This window comes from Gasterosteus aculeatus, chromosome 11 (genome assembly GCF_964276395.1).
Source record: "Gasterosteus aculeatus chromosome 11, fGasAcu3.hap1.1, whole genome shotgun sequence".
NCBI classification, from domain to species: domain Eukaryota; kingdom Metazoa; phylum Chordata; class Actinopteri; order Perciformes; family Gasterosteidae; genus Gasterosteus; species Gasterosteus aculeatus.
Genome location: NC_135699.1, coordinates 11,479,162 through 11,503,600, shown reverse-complemented (window position 1 = coordinate 11,503,600; position 24,439 = coordinate 11,479,162). Strand labels below are relative to the sequence as shown.

The following is a 24,439-nucleotide window of genomic DNA, read 5'->3' as shown; positions in this document are numbered from 1 at the left end:
GCCTGCTCTGAAATCTAGGTTTGCAGTCCTTTAAAAAAAAAAAAATGTAAAAAAAAAAAAAAAGTTTGGACTTTTTTGTTTTGTTGCTGGTGCACGATTTCCTTTTCCTTTTAACAGACGAGTTCAACATTTTGAAATACTGGGAGCTTATAAAATACGTAGATTAGATAATAATACAATAATAATAATATTGTAACTTGTTAGCTCAATTGCGAGGCAATTTGTTAAATGTAAATATGTATATTTTTCCTCTGCCATGTGAACACTGCCTTATTGTCAAGTTGATATGAACAAAAGGAGTCTGTTCGCTGCTTCGTCACCGGTTCTTCTCCCTGGTTCGCTTCGCTGTGCTCAACATGCAACCAAACCGGCCCAGCTGCAGACACTCATCTCTTTAACCGTCTCATTTCCCCCCCTTCCTACAGGAACGTCATTCTTTTCCTTTAACCCCCCTTCCCTCTAATCAATAACTGTTCCTTCGGCGCTGTCATCACCCCTGAAACTGAGTCTTCCAATTCACAGTGAATTGCAATTTTACCGGGTTTTCTTCATCTTGTCCAGTGTTCATGGCCCATTTAAGGTTGGTTTTCTGAGTCAGGATTCACTACCACGCATGAGACGGACTATACAGAAGCACCCTTCTGGAAACAGGGCAGAAGGGGGGGGGGGCGGGGGGGGGGAAGAGGACTACTTAAGAGAGGACTTTAATCAGAACCATCTTACATTTAGCTAAATTCTCCAACAGTTCCTACAGCCACCAGCCCGTCCCTTACTTTTCCACACTCCGTCCTCTGCTGTCCCCCTCTCTGAAGATGAAAATGAACGCGCGGGGTCAGAAGCTGGGCAGGGAGTGTCACACAAGGAAACGACAACACGGAGTAAAGCCTCTAGGTGCAGCTGTAACAGCACAAACCCGAGGAGTGACGCCTAAACCATTGGTAAGTGGAAAAAGGCAAACACGTGATGACTATTGTGTCATTTAAAACGGAGTACGATTCACCTCCCAGTCTATACTGCCGTTATCCGTTTTTTCATATTTGTCATTCTTCTCCCTCCCAGTTTCATTTCCTTGGTGTCAGCAACCGAGAGCTCTGTGCAGTAAAATATATATAATAAAGTATCTGAGATGTGATCCAACAGGCGCATGAGCCTGATATGGGGTCAGACCGGCTCCTGGGAGAGACTGGTGATACTGGTCTGATTCCTGGTTAAATATAGGATCCAACTCGAAGGAGTCTTCTCTCTTTTCCCTTTTCCTTGGCTGCACTCTTTCTCTCAGCCTTAATGGGAAGGAGCGGGGAGGGATGAAGATGGTCCACAGAGGCAGATAAAGAACTGACAGGTGACCAGTGGAAAGAAAGGGGAATACGGTTTTACACACAAGGCGCATCAATCTTACGGGGATCAGGGGGGGATTTCCTCATTTCCATCCAACACAGTTCCCAAGTACTCCATATCCTACGCATAGATTTCCTTTAGCATACGATGACAGGTATAATGCTGTTATGGGTGTTACTTTCCCAGAAATATCTAAATGATAACTGATCTTAAGAGCACATTTACTCATAAATAAAGTTGTTTTTCCACATCCACATCGATCTCCAGATAAACAATGATTTGTTTAGTACACTATAAAAAAAAGAAATTAATAAAGACAACACTTTTCCATGGAGCAGGTGACATTTCAAAAGTTTTTTTGTATCATATCATCATATAAGACAAAGAGATGCAGGAAATCTTCACATTTGAGAAGCTAGAGAATTAATATTTGTTTTTCTTGAACAATAAATCAATTAACCAAGAGTTAATCAAACTCTCTGAAAATATTGTGAATCTCTACATGAGTGATGACTTTATTCTGGCCACCAGGACTGAGGACTGACTCCACTGTGAACCACAGAGTCTGCCAGAGACCAGACCTAAAAATCATTATGCTCAATGGAAAAATAGATCAACAGGGGCAACGAAGTAAAAAGGGCCATTTATTGTGAGATCGGTTCGCTGATAGTAGATGACAAAATTAAAAAAAGTAAAAGAAAGAGAAAGAGGACCGGGAACGAGACATAGTAGACGGTTAGATTCTTTTGGGGACGTGTGGTTTGTGTGTGACGCAGGAATCAAAAAGGGACTCAAGCACTCGGGTGGCCGCGGTGCAGGAGGCCGAGCTTTCTCACCGGTGTTGGCTTTCCGGAGCCAGCACTACGCTGCTGCAGCAGCCGTTCCATTTTACAGCTTTTTTTTCTTCTTCTTTTTCTTCAGTTGACAATGATCGAGTCAATGAATGGATGATTGGACACAAACACATTGACACAGTGCACTTTAATGGAGAATAAGTAATCTTATCCAGCCGGAGAAGGTGTAAATGCCATTAAATGACCTGCCCGTCAGTAACTAGCATTCACACACTGTAGTCACAGATTGGTGGGCGACTGCGCTCTCCACTCACCCAGTCGCCCCATTAACCAGCACGTGTGTCGTCTAATGTCTTCGGTGAAGCAGTCTTCGGTGTCATAGGTGTTGGCTGCAGCGAGGCCGACCTGCAGTGGGATTTTCGGTCCGGGCTGAGCGAACAAAATCAGTTTAACTGCCCTGCTTTATGAAACGAAAGCACTGAGGTGGTGGCAACGCTGTGATTTTTGCGCCACGGTGCTGATTGGTGCCGCGTGGCCACAGCTGGGAATCCAGCCAGGCCTACAGCGCCAGTTCGAGTTGTGGTTCGCCCCTTTTTGGAGTCTGGGGGACAACAGCTTGGACCCGAGGTCGTAGAGGCCGCTCTTGGATCAGAGCGCCGTAACGGAGCTGCTTGGTTCCTGGAACTAAACATGATTAACGGGACCACAGAATGTTTTTTTCACTCCAAAAGAAGCATCACAGAGCGACAGGAGAGACTTCAAGTGCATGTGTGCTGATCTCCAGAGTTTTCCTGATGGTTATCGTGGCTGAGGTTCAAGGGACGAATATTCTAGAGAAGCACTTAGTGGTCCCTTTAAATCAAAACAGCGACCCGCCAAGTCAGGAACGAGGCGCTCGGGACGGAGGAGGATGAGAACGACGCCGGCACCGTTGAGAATCTGCACGCCAGAGCCGCTCGACAGGAACACAGCGATGGTTTAGATGGAAGAGCAAGGAACACACACAGCCGATCATGCCCAGCGCCGCAGCGCCTGTTCTCGTTTACGGCGCATTCCTCGCTGTCATGGAGACGGTTGGCTGACTTTGGTCACTCCCTAAAACCACTTCATACAGGCATCGCATTATCAACGTAGCCCCACGCGTTTGCATGGAAGCGTAGATGCTGCACGACAGGGTTTGACTGGGGGGGAAGCACACGTGTGGGAGGCATGTCGCGCCGGAGCCCTTTACCCAGTTACACTCCGTGTAAAACCCTGCAGGATATTTTTGTTGCTAATCTGATGTTTATCTGCCGCAATCAAAGAGTATTGGAACTTCTCTCACGTCTAGGACTTGAGGAATCATTCATACCAAAGCGGAACTTGGCCAACGGACGGAATGATAAACAACACTCGGCAGGTGTCGGCCCAAAGGGACACACGTGTGCAGAGTGTGCAGCACGCGAAGCAACGCGGAGGCTGTAAAACGTAAACACTAGGTATGATCGCAGTGTACGTGCAGCAGCGCGGCACGGGGCGGCCGGCTGACTGACAGCTTGATGAATCACCTCATCTTTGCTGTGCTGACAAACGGCTCAATCTCTTGCCTCGGCGCTGCCAGCCTCACTCGGGCACAGGCGTTCAGTTGTTGCGCGAAACCACAAATTGTCGCGGAACTTGTTGTCTTAAGAAGCTCAATTAGTGAAAGTTGACCCCCCCCCCCCCCCCCCAAGTTGGCTTTTTGTTGGATAGGATGTGGCATTTCTAAGACATGTGTGAGCCAGGTTTTAGGGCGCCGGGGGTCTCACAGAAACAGTGGACACAGAGGAAAGACTTTCAGCACCAATGACGGTATTCAGCTGTTTATAAGAAAATCTCCTTTAAGTAAAAAGAACAAACAAAAAGGAAACCACATTTGTTAAATTGTGCTTCAGTGTTTAATATGATAATCATATGTGCAATGTTTACAATCATCAATGATTTAGGGTAATGTGCTTTCTTTTGATTTTTGGTAAAATACCACTTTGCTGTTTTAGAGCCAGTCTTATTGTTTCATTAAATGTAACAAGGAAGTGGTAAAGAATTGGATTAAAAGTATTAGATTGAAATAGAATTGCTGTAAACCAGATCACACGCCAGGTGATCCAAACCAAATAAATGATTTACACTAATAAATGTCAAACGTCATTATTTTCTGGGCAGGTTTTTTGACAAGATGCTTCGTCGCTTAGAAAACAAAACAAAAACAAAAGGAGCATTCTCTCAGTGGGAGCACGCGTCCCAGTTCGCTGTCTACTTGAAATCCCCCGGCTGTCCGTCTTAAAAGTCTCACCTCTCGTTACGCCGCGACCCCGTCTGACCTCCCGGCTAACCACCCGTCCGGTTCAGATAGCACAAGGGAGGCTGATGGAAACAGCGCCAGCGGTCGGTCAAACTAAAGTCAGGCGGCCCGAAGCCACCGATCCAGGAAACGCCGCCCTTTATTTCCCTCGGGGGGGGGGGGCTCTCGAAGAGGTTGGTCTAAGGCCGTGTCTAAATGCACTTGGCTCAATGACGGACGAGGTGGGATGCGCGCGTTCCCGCCGTACCCAACGTCATTTCACACACACACACACACAAACTGAGCCGGCTGCCTTCAGCTGCTTGTGGGCCTTTAAACCACAGGAGACTGATCGCTTGCTGAACAAGACACGAACGAGACAATTCACACCTCGCTCGCTGTTCTGAAGAACCGACTCCTCACAGCTCTCGTGAGGCCTCTTGTGACCGTCGGGGGTTATTCAACATTTTGCTTATTTCAAACAAAATGAGGTGAACGGAGCGGCGCAACGGGTGATTAAAGCCACATTGTGGAGTCGCAAAAGTGAAGGTTAAACGGAGGTGAAGTCAAATGGGAGCTGCGCGATGCCAAAATATGTTTCTTATTGTGAAAGAGGAGGGTTTTTTTTCCCCAATTCAAAAAGGCTGATAAAACCTCACCCAAAACAAGTGACTCCCTAAACTGATCTCAACGATTATCTCCTAACGAATCTTTCATTTCGCAACTACGGCCGACAACTAAAAGGAGGCTCAGGCCGAAGAAACATGGTCAGCATTTTCCGGCTCCAGGTGTCGCCCACATGTGTGCGCAGGGCCGTAATTAGTGGAGCCCCAGAGCTGCCGGCACACTAATGAGGCCCCCGCTCTCCAACAACACATATGTGAGCGAAGAGCTCCGTCGCTGCCAGCTGGCACGCGGTCTCACCCCAAAGTCCCTCCAAAGACATTCTTCTGCACTACCTCCAGAGCGCACACACCCACCTAAACAAAAAACAAAACAAACAACAACCCTGTTGACTTGCTGAATTCCCTTCAGACTTCAAATCCACGGAGTCCACTCATCCACGGAGCTTCTTGACCCCCCCCTCCGGCTCCTTTCTCCAGCAACCAGACAGACCCACATTCGCTAATTCATCCTCCGGTTTATACATCAAAAACCTGAAACCCGTCGCTGGACCGTCTCTTGGTTTACAATGAAAATAAGCACATATGGGAGTTGGGGGTCACGAAAGCACAGCACCGGTGGATCCTTCGTATTTGTGCCCCTGTGTGTCGGCCGTCTACAACCCGGTTGCCCCATTAGGAACGACTGCCCTCAGCTCGGCCACGGCCCTTCTAACTATAATCAACACTGGCAGCGGGGCAGCATCACAGAGAGCTGAAACATGCTGCTAGAGGAGAAGAAAAGGAGGTAGGAGAGGGTGTGTGTGGGCGGGGGGGGGGTCACAACATCTGGGCTGAGTTAACCACTGGCTATTACCAGGACCTGAAGCCAGGGTCAGATGAAGAAAGATACAGGGACAATGCGCCATACATGGGGGAGGTTTGGGAAAGAGGGGGAGTATTCAGAAGGAGGCGAACCCCATGGGTAAAACGAGGGGGGGGGGGGGGGTGGGGGGGCAGAAAAAGTAATTGAATTGAACTGTTAATTACATTTTGATGCGGCACAACGCAGGTCGACATGTCAATCCAAGCTCTGACTAATAAGAGGTGACATAAAACTATATTATTCTCAGCCAGGAGATCAAGGTCAAAGGTCAGAGGGATTACAACGGTTAGATGGGGTTCAACCTACTAATTGGCAGCTTGACCTTTGCAAAAGGGAGATATTTCTGGCCAGGTGTTTTCGTCCGTCTTTATTAAAAAGAATTGAGATTCTAACCACAGCGGACGGAGTAAGTGCATCATGGTGTTGCTACAAAGAGAAACAGTCCCCAAAAAATGTGCTTCACGTGAATATTTTACACTTCCTGCTGTCAAACATTCAGCGAGATGATACGTAAAGGAGAGAACGCTGCTGTGTGTGCAGAGGTACATTTCTACGATGTCATGTTTACAGTTGGAGAGAGAAATTGATGTTAAACACACATTATTCAGCAACACCACCAAGCAGAAACAGAGCAGTGAGCGAGACTGGCCATTAAATCACAGGTTATCACGAGTGGTCTCGTTCCTGCCAACCTGCATGATGTGTACGTGAATAGTAAAACACAGAAGCATTTTTGGCTCGGTTTAAGGTAAAAATGTTGCAGCTTGAATGGTTGGAATGTGTGGAGCTGAGCATTGAGTAAAGGCTGGGACATATTCTTGGAAACAGCCCCCCCGGTCTTTACAGACTTTATATTTTTCATTTCATAATGTTGACTTTCTTCCTACGGCGTTCGTACTAAGCATTCGCAAAACTCTTAACACGTTTACAGGAAACAATAAAATTAGTAATGAAGCTTGAAATATCTCGTGCTCAATGATCAACACATGTTGGTTTACATAAAACTCAAATTCATAGAGAATAGACTCCAGTGGAAATACCATAAAATAAATATAATAAAGAGGCAAAAACACACAAATGGACTTTTTCCACGTCTCATCATCACTCCTTCAAGGTTCTTTTTCTTCCACTCAAAGGAATTCAAAGACACGTAGATAACGCAGATGTTTAAACAAGGTTTATTTTTCCAGTATTAAGAAATATAGAACTGCCCACATTAACACACACACACACACACACCTACCAGTGAGTGCAGTCTGTGTAATTTATGGCGGGACATAAAAGATAGTATGAATGGCTGCTCTCAGCCCCCCCGCTCTCCCCCGGCAGTGAAACCGCTGTGCTTTTCCTTGGCCCGGCCCGGCCTTCCCTCCACGAGCACAAATCCGTTCCAGCCCCTGGTGCTCTCTAATTTCACCCGAAGCAGCAGAAGCTTGAGCTGAGAAAGCCCCCAAGTCCAGCAAAACCATTCCCGTTTTCCCCGTCTCCCTCCTCTTCCAGAGACCGCAGATCGACGGCGAAGCACCGGCCCCAAACTATGAGGGGTATTTTCAGCGCCGTAATTTGAAGCGCACATGGTGCACACGGAGAGACACGCGCTCGCATATAGATCCCCGCACTCTGCGAATACGCGGACGGATCAAAAAGGGTGCAATAACACAGGGGAAGAGGGGACAGAAATGGCCAATAAGGCACGTGTGTGTCCTTGCATCCCATTAGGATCAGGCCCTTTTCTCTCCCTAGGGTGCTCGGGCCGGGCTACATGGAGATGTGAGAGAAACGAGAGGCCTGTGTAGGGAGCTACGGCCATGAGGGCACAACCCAGAGGAGAAGAACAACCACTAAAAACGGAGACGTAATAATGTTGTATATGGTTCTTGAGGACTTGCTCTGCTTAAAATTTATACCTGCAGAATTCATTTAGAGTCTATTTTAATCAACACTAATAACACAACGTATTGACATTCAGCTCAGATGTTGATGGTCAGACTGGAGGGCGAAAAAAAGTGTCATGGAAAACAGACAGCGAAACCAAACTAAAACCTGAAGTCTACTCCTCAGTTGTGGGACAGGGAGCGAAAGGACGCCACATGTACGGGCACACCCCACCCACCCCACCCATCCCACGCCCCCCGTGCCAACTATCAAACGCCACCCGCCTTCAAACTCGCGCGTGTGCGTGCATACATACAACACTTGATTACAGATGCAGAATATATACTGCTCCGCCTGCCCATCACCTTAATTACCCTGCACAGCCTTATTTCCCATAAACACGACGGGGGTGTCATTAGGGCCCATCTTTACCCCCACCTGGATTGAGGAGAGCCCAGTTCGGTGCCAGCCACAGTGATGAGCCAGCCCCACCCCACTGACACGGGTGGAACCGGGACACCCATGGCCCAGCTCAAGTGAGGTGGGGGTGGGTGCTGGGCACAAACCACAGGGCTTCCTAATAACCTACCCTCCATTCATCTAATTAAAGTCGGCATATTGTTGTTGTGACAGTTGTGCGTCAAGAGCAAATGACATCACAAACCTCTGAAACAAGTGCGCCTTTCATGGGAGGCGCGGAGACAACGATGCATCAACACACAAATAAATCCTCCTCCTTCCTCTGTACGCGCCAGACGTGCTCTGCAGGTAATTCTGTGGTTCCGAAAAAGTAATCTGCCGCGGGGCTTGTGGTGTTTTTGCAGGATTCCTCATATTTACAAAACGTGAGAGCCCACGGCTCAGAAGGCAGGCCGGGCACCTCGCTGATTAAGACACGCTGGGAGGTCCACCACGGAGAACTGTGAGAATATTTGCGGCGCATCGAACCGGCCTCCACCCCCCCACGCACACAAACACTCCAGCGGTCCACTTCCTCGTTGCTGCCGGTGGGGACGGAGCCTTATTGGCTCAGGCTTGGATTTATCGCTGGTGAGAGATTTTCCAACGAGGAAGGGACAGCGCGGTGAGAGCGGAGAGGTTCATGGTCGGTTTGTGTGGGATGAGCAGCCGTGGGAAGAGGCGAGCAGGGACTGCAGCTTGTGTAGAACATCCATAAATCAATAGTAGATGGATGACCGACTGGTGAGTAGAGTTACTCTCAACGTGTTTATTACTCAATGCAGTTTGGGGAGAGAAAAAAAGAAAAACACGCACTGACGGGAGATTTTTCCTCTTTGCTTTCCTTAAATATAAAGTTATGTCTGGACTGAATAAATGGTTTTCTAAGCTGCATACAGAGAACGAAATGAGCACCTATTGGCTGGGATTTTGGGACAAGATTGATAGGCGTTCCTTAATTAATACACATAAATATAGCTTTTTTTAAAGCAATATACGGATGAACACTTTCTCATTTTGTACCCTGATTTCCCTGTTTTGTAAGAGTATTTTGCAGGATTTGGAGCAGTATGAGGGCTTTTTTAGTGAACTTACCTGAACAGGTGTCAGCTGGGCTCTGGGGTCAAACACTCGCAGCATCTTGTCCTAAACAAAGAAAACAAACAAGGTAAAACATACATATATGTTTCATACGTGTATATGTATCCATATACACCACACACCGAAACTGGAATGGGATGGAAAAGAATAAAAACACATTTTAAAAACACTCACAAAACAGAACCCCCCCCCCCCTTCGTATGATTCACTTTAAGAAGAACACAAGCGCTCTGAAGTTTTGCCATTCATCGGCGTGATCCCACTGATTCATTGATGGCGAACGCAATCCGGCGAACCCTCCACAGTCTCACTTTGACCCCGGTCAGCCCAAACACGCATTTGGCATCAATCACGGCAGCCAATCAGAGAGCCTCCCGCATGAATGAGAGGAAATGGGGCCTAATGGGATCAGGCTGTTTCCGGGACGTGCGTGTCTGCAGCCGTGTCACTCAATACCGCCGCGTGATCACAGCAGACATACGTGGCTGATAGCAGCTAATAACCACGAGGACTTTGACTAAACCAAGCGCACACTTAACTCACATATACACGTCAGAGCGAATCAGGGGGCTGACAATGAGGCAGGCAGGCAGGCAGTCAACCACACACACACACACACACACACACACACGCACGTGTTAAAACTGTCCAGGTTTATTTCACATTGCAGTGTTTATGAATGACACTAAGTTGACAAGAAGTAAACACGGACCTGAACTGTGGCTTATAGCAACGCAATTTCGTTGAAACTGTCTAAACAACGTCTTACACAATATATGAAACCAATATTGAAGCAAATGATCACCGTGAGCAATTAAAAGCAAGCTAAGAGGGAGGTTTATATGCTGTTTTTTAGCTTTAATAGCAAACAGGGGGATTCTTAAGGTGCTTTTCTTCCTCTGTGCTTCCCTCTCGCTTTGTTTGTGTAGCTGCCCACCCACGAATCTGATGCCCCAAGGCTTCTTCTTGAGGCCTCCGTGACCTAGGCCTAAGCCAAAAGGAGTGGTGCCCAAACACACACACACACACACACACACACACACACACACACACACACACACACACACACACTATGAATAAGAGCACACCTGTTCCAAAAATGCCAAAATCGGAGTTCTGGTAAACTTTGGTTGAGAAACTTGACCAACCATTTTGGTAGGTAGGCAACTAGCCAGTATTTTCATTATCAATTAATCTGCTGATTATACCAATGAATTTTTGTCAATACATGAAGTTTTGTCAATACAATTTCAGAAAATGTGTTGACATCCTTGAATGTCTTTGTTGTCAGGGAAAGAATTTAAAAGATAAAAATAGTTAGTTTTCAATCCTGCATGACAAAGAAAAGCGTCAAAGCCTCAACTAGGCAAAAACAACTTTAATCCATGTTCTGACAGCTGACTAATTCTTAAAGCTCTACAGACTTTCAGTTGCTTGGTCTTGCGAGAAAAACCTTTAAATAACCCAAAACACACTTATTCACTGTGCATTTTGTATGTATATACAAACATGCATTCGCCATATCAAGTTCACTGACTGGCATGTTCAACCCAAGCGCTGATGTGCTAACGTCAACATGGAGGAAAGGATCTGGCCGTCCAAACACGCAGATGAGCGGCTACTCATGTACAGATGTGTGCATCAAGCAAACCTCACACACACACACACACACACACACACTATCTCTTAAGCCGATGATGATAACCCAGATAAACACACACACACACACACACACACACACACACACACACACACACACCACCTCAACTCATAAATGCACAGATGGAGGGCCAGCACAGCCGTGTGTGCATTTGTCCGCGTCTCTCCGAGGCGACAGCAGCTGTTTAATCAAAGTGACGGAGCCTCACTCTCAAGCTGCTGTTAATGAGTTTTCTCTGCGAGCTCGCTGCACACAACTTTCACATGTGTGCAAACACACACACGCTGGGAATCTCTCAACCGGGGGTTCTGTCTCTGCGATGCCAGCCTACCCTCCACAGTCTCCCACGGTTACCGCCGTCAGGGCCTGATCGGCGGTCTGAGACTGCAGGAGCCCCATCAATTATCCCATCTCTCTCTCCTCGCCAGCTGAAATGTGGTACGGGGTTGCGCTATATTGTGACATTTAAAATGCAAGGTGGACCGTGGAACATAAATCCAGCGACACCTCCCTTCCGAACGGCGTGCCGCGCGGTCCTGTCCATCACTCGCATAAACACTCGCCCCGCCTTAGATGAATGGCGCCTTTCTCCCTCCGCGTACGTCATAAATATACATCTCTCCGAGGCCCAAACGAGGCCTGTCACGATGCCTTCTCTTTAGGGTGCAAGTCTCCCCTTCACCCCCGGCCCCCCCCCGGCCCCACACTCTAATGTTTACCCTACGGGAAGGCCGAGGGATTGGACACACATGTTGGCAGGCCGTGTTTGTTTTATTAAGGATTGGATTGGAGGGATTGAAAGGGTTCTTTTGGGTTAAATGACACCAGAGCCCCACAGGGCAAGAACCCCCCCCCCCCCAGGGGCCCCTGGCTCTGATCTTGGCTCACATCCCCCTCCCCGCTTTTCTTCAGGTGCCTGTTTTTTTTTTTTGCAAGGGTTGATTGTAGCTCTGCCGCGGACGATTATCATGTCACGGTGAGCGTCATGATTCGGACAGGGCGTGTGATGGGTGGAGCAATTTGTTTCTTGTCAGCGTGAAGACAAACAACAGGGATCGGACTGACAATCATACCCGTTAATTACCCACATGTGGTAGATTTGTGTGTCAAAGTGTATCCGTCTCAAAAAGGCAAATAAGCTCATCGTGTCTAAAGTATACGACAGAGAGACCTCTGCCTCATTTGAACACCAATCAGTCCGTTTCTGCTTTAAAAAGGCTTTAAAAAAAACAGGGAGAACTTCACTGTGGCGCCCTATCAGTGAGAAACTGCAATAAATTAATCTTGTTAACATCTGCTAATGAATACGTCCCTCCTATGAATCAAATATATTCACGAAGCAACATAGAGTACACTCATAAATTCCTCTGCGCCCTACTCATAAACCCGTACCACCTCCCTACCAGCGAGCCCATCAAGCTGTGTGATTACTTCCTGATGACACAGACGCGAACGGGGGCGAATGAATGCATTAAACCCTGAGGGATACTTTTCTCTTCCTGTGGTCTTCAGGTCCTGATTAGACGTAAACTTGCCCCAGCAAAGAGGAACACAGGGTGTGTGTGTGTGTGTGTGTGTTGGGGGACACGGGGGTCAGAGGTCAGGTGGGGTTGAAGACTAAACAAAATGCGTTGCGTTTATCGTTACACGCAGGCTTGTTCCGTTGTAAGTGACCACGTTAACAAGTTGATAATACGGAAGTCTGCACTGATCACCTTATTAACCGCGGCAAACATTTCCTTCTTCTCCATCATTATCACCGCAATAAAAAAAAAAACTGGTTATCATCTTTCAAAGTTGATTATTTTTGCCCTTTGCTCCCTATTTTCCAATCGAATTCATGATGTGATCCCCACCCTTTTTAACAATGATTACCTAGGTTGACTTTTTAATGAAATGAACCCATATAAAACAGAGCAGCAGTTTCCAATGTGAGGCACGCGCCACAAAGTGAGCCGCTGGCTGCATCTAGTGGTCACAAACTGCTACTACTGCGGTTAGACCAGTACAAAGAATGAGGTTGAGTCCTTCAAAACAGCTTTCTCATTAACCTGCTTTAAAATCAAGGGTGCAGCCATGCACCTCATTGCAGCATTTACATGTGTGCTGCGGTGCCACTTGTTATTACCTTGCAGGAGGAAGCCAGCAGGGAACCGTCCGGTTTCCAGCTCAGACTGTGCAGCTGGTCACCGTGCTGCTCCAGAACTGCAGACACAGACATCATCATTTAGAGTGGAGCGATCGGGGAAATGTCTACAGACACAATGTTCATATTAGACATGGACAAAAAATTAAAAAATAAAAAAAAGGTAAGATGACAACACACACGAATGACGGCACATTTACGGACAAGACAAAAGGACGCGACAGAAAACATCGGGGAGATCACTGCAGGGGAAGTGCGGGGGGGTGGGTGAAGCGATAAATAAAGCGCGTACAATTGAGATAAACAAGAGTGGATCCCGTGTCCTTACGGGTTGGAGCCCAGGAGAGAAACCAGAGGTACGACACGCATGAGGCTACAGCGCCGTTAAGTGAACACAGCTTGTGTGAATCGTTCAATATGACGGCAAATAGGTGAAGAGAGATGAGAGGTGGCCTTGGTAAGACGGGTAAACAAAAAGTGATTTGCTATGAACTTCAAAAAGGAGAAGAAAAGAAAATATGCAAAAAGCTAGATGTTAATCACACAGTCCCTCAACCACATATGAACGAGCAACGAGGGTGATGAAAGGCAGCGCGTGGAGTGGGGGGGGGGGCACAGCTCATGAAAGGTTGGATCAGCAGTGAGCAGCAGCCAGGCCAGCTGTCATGGGAGGGGGGGGGGGGGTTGTGTGTTTGTGGGTGAGGGGAGGCCAGAGGATAGGAACTGCATCCTGAGGCAAGTCCGAGGGAGACTCGGACCAGAACAACTGAAGACATTACCTCCGCTGCTCCAGCACTTAGACAGAGCCACAGGGCTGTAAAACGTAGGAAGTGTCAGTCAGACCGTCCCCGACATTAGACAAGGAAACCAAACCACTCCACACACATAAAATCATGTTGCACGCAGAAACAACGAAGGGCCACAAGAAAAGACAGAGACTCAAATGTTAAATACGGACGGACACGGCGTGTAATGTGTGACGCTTTGTTTTAAACACAGACAGCAAACCCAGGGGAGCGCTGCTCGGGTCGCCCCGCTGCAGATACCTGCTAGTGGTGTGTCCTGGCGGCCCGCGTCCCATATCAGGGGGACCTTGGTGGCCCCCACGGCCAGCAAGCCGGAGGAGGTCGGGTGGAAAAGCACCAGCTCCAGCCTGCCCTGACCTGGACGCAAGGTCAGCTCCGGACTGCTGGGCGGCTGCAGCTCTGGATCACACAAACGCCACAACTTCACCTGAACACACGCGCACACACAGAAAGAGAGAGAGAGAGAGAGAGAGAGAGAGAGAGAGATTCTAATTTAGGGATCCAACAAGTTTCTGACTTTTCTCCATTGCTCTTTTTTGAACATTGCATGGAAATGGTGACAATCTTTCTGGCCCGACAGCATTTATTTTTATTTTTTTAGCCACACCAGGCAAGCCGGAAGAATCCCGAACGGTGCGCGTCTCTAAACGTCAAGATGCAGCGTCGCAGCCTGACGAGAGCTGGTGCGAGTCTCTCGCCGCTACAGCTAAAAGGGCGACAGAGAACTGCGTTTACTCCGGTCTGAGGTTCAACTGCGGATTTCTCGCTGATGCTGGTATACGAGCGCGGATGGAAATGGAAAAGCATTCATTTTAGATTAATTTTGAAACACTCGTGAAACTAAGTGCATTCACTTAGTTTCACTGAAACAATATACTGTGCAGGCAACGGATCAGAGGGATGAGGGAAGCTCGCCGCAGACGCTGCAGACCACTCCGGTGTGTGTGTGTGTGTGTGTATAGTTGGCTCTGTGTGAGGCAACCGTTGTGTGTATTTTCACTGCTCCCTCTGGTAAACCGAGCTGCCCGGTCCGAAGAGGCAGACCCGCTCTCAGCAGATTCCAGTAAGCTCGGGCACCTGTGGCTGAGGATAATGCGCCGGGAGGACGGACCCTTCCAAAAAGGTTTGAATAACACAAAATGGAGCCAGTTCATATCCTCTTCAAAGCGCTGCCAGGAAAAGCAAAGCCTGAGAGGATGGAACGTGGACCAATGTTCATGTAGCCAACAACAAGATCAATACGGGGGAAAGAGAGACGAAATCTCACCGTTTCATCTCCGGAGCACGTTGCCAGGAGACTTTCATCGAACGGAGAAAAGTCCATATCAGTCACCAGATCTGACAGCAGGGAAAACAAATGGAAAACAGTATGTTGTTGTTTTTTTTTTTTAAATAGATCTGGGTCGTAGCTGTCACACTTATTTTCAGAACAAAGACATGAGCATTTGCATTGCTCCCTGAGAAGTTGTGCGTAGGAAAGGGAACAAGGTGGAAGGAAAGGAGAGGACTGTGACGTGATGACTTAACAAACACTACCAGAATGGCAGGAGATCTGCGTGACTGTCCATTGGCCATCTGAGCCGGGTTTGAGGGAGGACAGGCCCAGCATGCCTCCGCCTGCGGACACAAACACAGAACATCACCATATTATATGATAGACAAATGAAATGAAACATCTTTCATACTAGGAAGTCTTGAACTTTCTGTCTGCGTGATGCAAACGTGTCTGCTGACCACGCTTTTGTAGCCTTACCGGCCTGCTCGGTGTTGAAGGCCACCAGCTTGGAGCTCGCTTTGATGTGGTTCCCCTGGCAGGAGAAGGAACCGGCTCGGACATTGTTGATCCATCCCTGGGATGAAACGAGGGTACAGTAATGCACATAAATAACTGGGGTCAGAAAACGTAACGGTGGAGAACAGAGACATTCAGAAAAACATAGTTAATGTTTCAGGATATTAAAGAGCCCACATGACCAAGTGGATGTCTCAACCGGAATAAAACAGGACAATAAACAGGAAGGATCGAGCTGAGAGCGCGCGCACACGCACACGCACACACACACACACCTCAGAATTAGCCAAGTGATGAGGAAGTGGAAGAGCATCCTGCCTATTGGCTCATGTCATGACGTCACTGTCTTTCCCAGAGGTAATGCCATCAACTGGATTGGGAGCAGCTGGGGCGTTCTGGCAGTATAAGAGCTCATGGTTCCTGCCTGCCAGGGTCGCTGGTTTTCCCTGGCCAGCGTCCGCACCTTTGTTTTGTGTCTTTTGACGTTTAATTTAGGTTCACAACATTCCTCCGACATGATCAAGCACCCACACTGACATGACTGAAACTACTGACGTACACACCTGTGACGGCCCTGCCTATTGGCTCATGTCATGACGTCACTGTCTTTCCCAGAGGTAATGCCATCAACTGGATTGGGAGCAGCTGGGGCGTTCTGGCAGTATAAGAGCTCATGGTTCCTGCCTGCCAGGGTCGCTGGTTTTCCCTGGCCAGCGTCCGCACCTTTGTTTTGTGTCTTTTGACGTTTAATTTAGGTTCACAACATTCCTCCGACATGATCAAGCACCCACACTGACATGACTGAAACTACTGACGTACACACCTGTGACGGCCCTGCCTATTGGCTCATGTCATGACGTCACTGTCTTTCCCAGAGGTAATGCCATCAACTGGATTGGGAGCAGCTGGGGCGTTCTGGCAGTATAAGAGCTCATGGTTCCTGCCTGCCAGGGTCGCTGGTTTTCCCTGGCCAGCGTCCGCACCCTTGTTTTGTGTCTTTTGACGTTTAATTTAGGTTCACAACATTCCTCCGACATGATCAAGCACCCACACTGACATGACTGAAACTACTGACGTACACACCTCATAGTTGTTTTACTTTTGGATTAGTTACTTTACTTAAATAAATATATTTGGAAATCACCTTTGCATTGTGTCTCTCCCGTGTTTGTCATCCCCTTCGAGCCGGGTCATGACAAAATGGGGGCTCGTCCGGCCGTTCGTCTGCGCAATTTAGTCGAGTGTGTTTAAATTTAGTTACTTGAGCTTGTGATTTGGTAGGCCTGGCTGCAATGGTGTTTTAAGTACGGATTTTTGTAGTCGGTGCCGGTGGTTGCGCACACGTGGAAAGTTGCGATAGAGCGTGCTTGTTGCGTTGGTTAGTTGCCTGGAGTGTAAAACATTTGGTTGTATTCGTAGTAAATTAGGGGAGAGTTTACAGTGCATGTGGGCTGACTGATCAGGGAGAGCATCGGATTTGGCACAGTCTGTCTATATATCGGTTTGTGTGGATTCCTTTACCTTCAGCGGGGTCAGGAGGAGCTTGTTTTATTTTGGGGTCGGTTGTTTAAGTTTATGCCAACGTCCGGGGAGACAAGTGTGAGTGTTCTTAGCGTACCTGGAGATCAAAGTCTGGAGCGGAGTTTTCCCTTGTAGGTTTGGTAGCGTTCCTCTTTTAGGATCGTTGCGTGGGTTCGTGGTAGTGTTGTGGTGGCATAGTGGTTAAAGCTTTGTCTTGGGAGCATATCCGTGTCTTTGGGAGAGTTGCTGGCTTGCTAGTTGCTCCCCCGGGGCAGCGGTCTCTGGTGCATAAATACCCACCACTGCCCGCTGCATGAAGACTAGCCGGGAGCTTAGATAAGGGGGTTAATGTTAGATAGCGGGGAAACTCCAAACCGAGATCTTGGTGCGCACGGGGATACCTCGCTGTCTTGCTGGTCCTGTTTGGCATAGATTGGTGTTGTTTGCCTGTTCTGGGTAAACTATTGATGTTGCGATGGCTGAATATGAGGCGTTCACGGCAGCCCCGTCAGAAGAGGCCTTGGAGAGCTGTACTAAGAAGCAGTTATTGGAATTGGCTGAGCATTATTCAGTAGTTGGGATGGATAGGAGGCGTAAAGACGATATTAAAGCTGCTTTGAAATTAAAACTTTGTGAACTGGGAGTTCTTACGTCTGGCCGGTCTCCACCGGTCGTATGCGTTCCTGCACAAACTCAGGGGTTGACTTTTGAGCAACAGAAAGAGCTTCTCCTGTTGCAGATGGAGCATGAAAAACTCAAGTGTGAGTTAGAAGCTAAAAAACAAATTGAGCTGGAGATGATCCACCAGCAGACCGAGAAGGCAAGGATGGAGCTGGAGAGCTATCGTCTGTCCCTAGGTAAGGACAATAAGTGGGCTGGTGAGAGTGAAGGTCGGCAGCTGTCTGGGGTCGGTGCGCGGCCCTTCGACATAAACAACTTGCGGTTGTTGCCACCATTCAATGAGAAGGATCCTGACTCGTTTTTTGTGATGTTTGAGCGTGTTTCCACGGCGAGGGGCTGGTCGGATGGAGACTGTGCTCTGCTGCTCCAGTGCGTACTCACCGGTAAGGCGCAGGGGGCATACTCGTCTTTGAGCACGGCTGATAGCGGTAGCTATGTTAAAATAAAATCTGCCGTGCTGAAGGCTTATGAGTTGGTGCCGGAGGCGTATCGCCAACGGTTCCGGGCTTGGGAGAAGAGAAGTGGCCAAACGTATGTTGAATTTGTTCGCGATTTAACAACTCATTTTAAACGTTGGCTGGCTGCGCTTGAGATCACTACTTTTGATGATTTGTGTGAATTAGTCATTTTGGAGCAGTTTAAAAACAGGTTGCCTGGTCGGATTGCAACCTACATTAATGAACATAAGGTTGCCTCCGCTGCAGAGGCTGCTGTGTCAGCAGATGAGTATGTGCTGCTTCATAAGGATGGTGTGAGAGAGCGCACGCCCAACCGCGATGATGCTGGCTGGGGTGAACACAGTCGAAGCACCGTAGCGGCTGACCAGATGCGTTCGAGGAAGCCTGGCTTTGTTAGATTCGAGTCTCACTCACGGAGAAATTTTGACAGCAGTAGAAGCTGTAATTACTGTCATGAAAAGGGTCATTGGAAGGCGGATTGTCCAGGGTTGTCTAAACATAGAGGGGGCCATCCTAATGTTAAGCCGGCTGCGGCTGCTGTTCCGGTAGTTACCGGCTGTGCGTCAGTCGGATGTTCTGAGCCGGATGTTCTGGAGGCATATGCTCCTTTTATCAGAAGTGGTTTTGTGTCGCTTGGGGGTAGCGATGTTAAAGTCCCGGTTACGATATTGAGGGACACGGGGGCATATGATTCCTATATGATCGAGTCCGTCCTGCCGTTGTCCGTAGAAACTGACAGCGGGGACCGTATCCTCAGTCGGGGGATGGGGTTGACTGTGTTACCTGTGCCTGTGCATAGGGTGGTTCTGGATTGTGAGCTAATACAGGGGGAGGTAGCTGTGGGAGTGCGGCCGGCGTTTCCTATCGAGGGGGTTCAGTTCATTTTGGGAAATGGCTTGGCTGGCGGCCGCATCTGGGATGATGTTCCTCCCGCACCTGTTGTTACACACTGTCCAGTTAGTACTACGCCTGACTGTAGCTCCATTGAGATACCTGAGGATTTTCCAGCCTGTGTGGTTACACGCGCAATGAGTAAGGCTGAGCCTGGGTTAACCGATGAGGAGCGTGGTGATGCGGATTTTGAGACTCTGTCCTTGTCCAATTTTCCACTGTCGGTGCCACAGAGCGAGTTGTTGCAGGAGCAAATCGGTGATCTCTCCCTAAAAGAATTGTTCGAACGTGTGTTGTCGGCTGCGGAGATAAAAAGTGCAGCCAGCGGCTATTTTCTGCGCAACGGCCTGCTGTTTAGGAAATGGATTGGGGTGAATAGTGACTGTGTAGGGGATGCTATTTTCCAGTTGGTCGTGCCGGCTAAATTTCGTCCTTTGGTGCTTAAAATAGCGCACGACGAGAGTGGGCATTTTGGGGTCAGGAAGACATATCTAAACATCTTGAAACATTTCTTTTGGCCGCGCGTGAAAAGAGATGTTGCTGTATATATTAAAACATGTCAGGTGTGTCAATTGACGGGAAAACCAAATCAGCGTGTGAAGTCTGCTCCTCTACAACCGATCCCTGCCATAAGCCAACCTTTTGAATATTTGATTGTGGACTGCGTCGGCCCGTTGCCGTGTGCTAAATCTGGCAGTAAGTATTTATTGACAGTGATGTGCCAAAGTACCAGGTATCCGGCTGCATACCCGCTAAGGTCCATTACAACTAAAGCAGTGGTGCGGGCTCTGACTCAGTTTATTTCGGTTTTCGGTATTCCGAAGATTATCCAAAGTGACCAAGGGTCAAATTTTTCCTCTCATATGTTTGGTCAAGTGTTGAAATGTTTGCGCATCAAACACAATCAGTCATCTGCTTATCATGCGCAGAGTCAGGGTGCGTTGGAGAGATTTCATCAGACTCTCAAATCTCTCCTGCGTGCTTATTGCACTGAGCTGGATCGAGACTGGGAAGAGGGGCTCCCATGGCTTATGTTGGCTGCGAGGGAGGCCGTACAAGAGGGCACTGGTTTCAGTCCAAATGACCTAGTTTTTGGGCATGTGGTGCGGGGCCCTTTGGCGGTGTTAAAAGATGATTGGGTCGATGCTGAGCCGCCCAAGAACTTGATCGATTTTGTGAACGGGTTTCGGCATCGATTGTTCGTGGCAGGTGGTAGAGCACGCGATAAATTGCAAATGTCTCAGAGCAAAATGAAGGGGAATTATGACCGCCATACAGAGCGGCGCGAGTTCAGTCCGGGGGACCAAGTCCTGGCATTGATGCCTATTGTAGGTTCGCCCTTCCAGGCCAAGTACACTGGTCCATATACGGTAATTGAGAAAATCACGGATTTGAACTACTTTATTGCGACACCGGGGCGGAGGAAGTCCAAACAGCTTTGTCACGTGAATTTGTTGAAACCGTTTTACAGCCGTGGTATGGGGTCAGGACAGACCGAGGAAGGGGTTTGTCCAGCTCTGGCCGTGGGTTCAATGGCTCTGATACATGAGGATGGGGTGCCTGAGCCGGATGACAGTCTGCTGTGTGGTCGCTTAAAAAATTCAGAATCTCTGAGTAACTTGGATAGGCTGCTCTCTCATTTACCGGAGTCTAAACGTTGTGAGCTCACTAATTTGGTGCGCAAGTTTCCCTGTCTGTTCGGCGATGTCCCTTCGCGCACCGATTGGGTGGAGCACGATATTGAGGTGGGAGATGCACAGCCGATAAAACAACGTTTCTATCGTATGTCACCAGAGAAGCGTCAACATCTGGACTCTGAAGTAAAATACATGGTCGAAAACAATATTGCTGTACCGTCCAATGCCAGTTGGGCATCTCCGTGTATTTTGGTACCGAAGCAGGATAAAACGCCGCGGTTTTGTACAGATATGAGAAAGGTAAATTCGGTTACAAAGCCAGATTCTTTCCCTTTGCCGCGAATGGAGGACTGTGTTGACAGTGTTGGTGCCGCCAAGTTTGTGAGTAAATTTGATCTGCTCAAGGGATATTGGCAGGTACCTCTGTCCAAGCGGGCTCAGGAGATCTCGGCATTTATTACACCAACGGGTCTGTATTCGTATACTGTCATGCCATTCGGACTAAGAAACGCTCCCGCTACGTTCCAGCGATTAATGAACAGAGTTGTGTCCGGGCTGGAGGGATGTTCGGTTTATTTGGATGATCTGGTGATTTATAGTGACACGTGGCACTCCCATTTGCAGCGCATTCGGGCGCTGTTTGAGCGCTTGGAAGAAGCGCGACTCACCATTAATTTAGCAAAGTGCGAGTTTGCTAGGGCCACTGTTACTTATCTGGGGCGGGTAGTTGGGCAAGGTCGTGTAGCCCCAGTCCAGGTTAAGGTTATGGCCATCGAAAAATTTCCACGGCCCACCACCAAAAAAGAGCTGCAGCGGTTTCTGGGTCTGGTGGGATACTATAGGATTTTTTGTAGAAATTTTTCCACTGTGGTGTTTCCTCTTACTGAGCTGCTGAAGACCAGAGTAAAGTTTGTGTGGTCTGTGGAGTGTCAACAGGCCTTTGATAACGTTAAAACTGTGCTATGCTCTTCTCCTGTTCTGGCAGCACCGCGTTTTGATCGGACCTTTTTGCTCCAGGTTGATGCCAGCCAGGTGGGAGCAGGCGCCGTCTTGATGCAAGGAGATGACCAGGGGGTAATGAGACCAGTGAGCTTCTTTTCTAGGAAATTCAATGGTTACCAGTTTAATTATTCTGTTATCGAGAAGGAAGCATTAGCGTTGGTTTGGGCGTTGCAACATTTTGAAGTGTATGTGGGGGGTTGTGCACCACTTGTTGTGTATACAGATCATAATCCTCTGACCTTTCTTCGTTCATTGCGATGTCCGAATCAGAGATTGATGAGATGGGCTCTGTTTCTGCAGGGATATGATCTTGACATTCGGCATATCAAAGGGTCCGATAATACAATTGCAGATGCGTTGTCACGTGCTCCGTTGCCTTGAATTAGTATTTCGGAAAAGGGAGGTCTACATTTGAGTTATGCCATTTCATGTTGCTCGTGACTTGTTCTTGCTGTGCCTGTTGTCTTAAATTGCTTCTCAGGTACCAGAGTTGCTGAGGACAGGTGGGGAAGGGGCGGAACATGGGCAGGGTGATGGGTTTCTTGTTTATAAATTTTTTGTAGTAATTCGGTTATTTTTGTTTTTCTGGTCAGTTGCTTATTTTTTATTAGCATTGTTTAAGTTTCGTTTTAGTGTTTTTCTAGGGGGACTAGTCCTGCTTTATTTGTTGTAGTGTGTCGGTGTTCCCTTTGGGACACCGATCTTATGGGGGGGGGTGTGACGGCCCTGCCTATTGGCTCATGTCATGACGTCACTGTCTTTCCCAGAGGTAATGCCATCAACTGGATTGGGAGCAGCTGGGGCGTTCTGGCAGTATAAGAGCTCATGGTTCCTGCCTGCCAGGGTCGCTGGTTTTCCCTGGCCAGCGTCCGCACCTTTGTTTTGTGTCTTTTGACGTTTAATTTAGGTTCACAACATTCCTCCGACATGATCAAGCACCCACACTGACATGACTGAAACTACTGACGTACACACCTCATAGTTGTTTTACTTTTGGATTAGTTACTTTACTTAAATAAATATATTTGGAAATCACCTTTGCATTGTGTCTCTCCCGTGTTTGTCATCCCCTTCGAGCCGGGTCATGACACATAGCAGAGAACTCCTTTCAACATTAACAGACAAGAGCAGCAAGAGGCCCGAGAGTCGGCATCACGCGCTCCAAACGACCGTCAGCGACCAACCATGGCCGACCTTTGGCCCACATGGGGCACCTTAAGAGTATGTTGGGATAAGATATATAAAGAAATATGTACATCTAAAAGGCAAGTGGGCAACAGACTTATGATAAAAGTATGAAGCCAAAAGGAAATAACGGTTCTAAACTTGATTTAACCACATGAAACGTTGCGTTTTATCAGTCTTTATCATTAGTTCTTACCTCGGCCACTGGCTACCAGCTTAGGTGTCTCATCCGCTTTCTGCCTAACTAACTCTCACACTAGAACGGGTACATGGTTCTCCATTATGACAGCACAGCACAATTTTCCTTTAACAAGATTAAGGAAACGTTTTTTATATTACAGTCTTCCCTCAATATATCCATTTGGGTCGACATGTATAAGATCTGGTCTTTTTCTCTGGGTTAAAGAAGTGAACTGAACTGTTTCTGTGAATCCATCCACAGATCCATGATTGGAAAAAGAGCCGTGACACAGAAAACAGTGATGGGGGGGGGGACTATTTGGCTTATCTCAATTAGATTAGACTACACTAATGACCCACTTCTCTTGGCTTTTCATCTCTCTTGAGCGAACGACATAATAAAAGTAGCTGCCTATCTATATTTCCCTCTTCATCACCATCATTTGACGTCATTTGGCTCCCGTCACGTGACTAGAGCACCGGAATAGCCTCAAACACGCGCATTCTTTCTTTTATTGGCCCGTTGTGTGAAAGGCAGCAAAGCACCAGCTGCTGACTCACACGGGATGTGGAGAAAGACTCGTATCATCCATTCGAGTCTCCAGATACCAAACAGTTTATTAGGCTAAGTGAAGACAATGTATGGGGATTGCATAATGCGCTTCCTGCAAGGGACAACTGGAAACATCTCGGTCCATAGGACCAGGGGGGGGGGGGGCATATTTGTAAGACAGACACCGCGGTCCCGTCCGAAAATGTCTAGTCTCGCAGCCGCCTACAGGGTCTCTATAGAGGGAAGCATCGCATTTGCCATTCAGATGATTTGGGGGCTCCTCTTTGCAGTCAAAGATTATGCAACAACGCGCGCGCTTATTATCTTTGAAACCGGTGACAAATTCTGTCCGCGGACGTTAAAGTGGAAAAAGGTGTCTCGGTGATGGGCGGCACCGCATCGTCAGTTCGTAACGCTACGCTAGCGCCTCCGTGCAAGCTCGCGGCTCATCGTTTTCTCCGCTAGCCGACAGTTCGTTCTGAATACCGGGTGTGTTCGTTCCGATGCTAGGGCAGTTATCTCGATGCCAAGCAACCTCCCAAATGCAGGAAGTCCAACATCCCTTCTTGCAGC

The 24,439-nt window shown here is 48.0% G+C and overlaps 1 protein-coding gene across 2 annotated transcripts in view; it reads right to left on the bottom strand.

Annotated features, from left to right (window-relative positions):
- LOC120827576 (mitochondrial import inner membrane translocase subunit TIM16) overlaps window positions 1-24,439 on the bottom strand; it is a 90,264-nt gene that overhangs the window by 65,466 nt on the left and 359 nt on the right. For both annotated transcript variants that reach the window (XM_040190579.2, XM_040190577.2), the window contains exons 2-7: window positions 15,720-15,816; window positions 15,503-15,583; window positions 15,234-15,304; window positions 14,207-14,393; window positions 13,143-13,219; window positions 9,349-9,399 (exon numbers count right to left, since the gene is read on the bottom strand). In XM_040190579.2, the coding sequence (XP_040046513.2) occupies window positions 9,349-9,399; window positions 13,143-13,219; window positions 14,207-14,393; window positions 15,234-15,304; window positions 15,503-15,583; window positions 15,720-15,816 (564 nt within the window). The remainder of the gene's footprint in view (window positions 1-9,348; window positions 9,400-13,142; window positions 13,220-14,206; window positions 14,394-15,233; window positions 15,305-15,502; window positions 15,584-15,719; window positions 15,817-24,439) is intronic.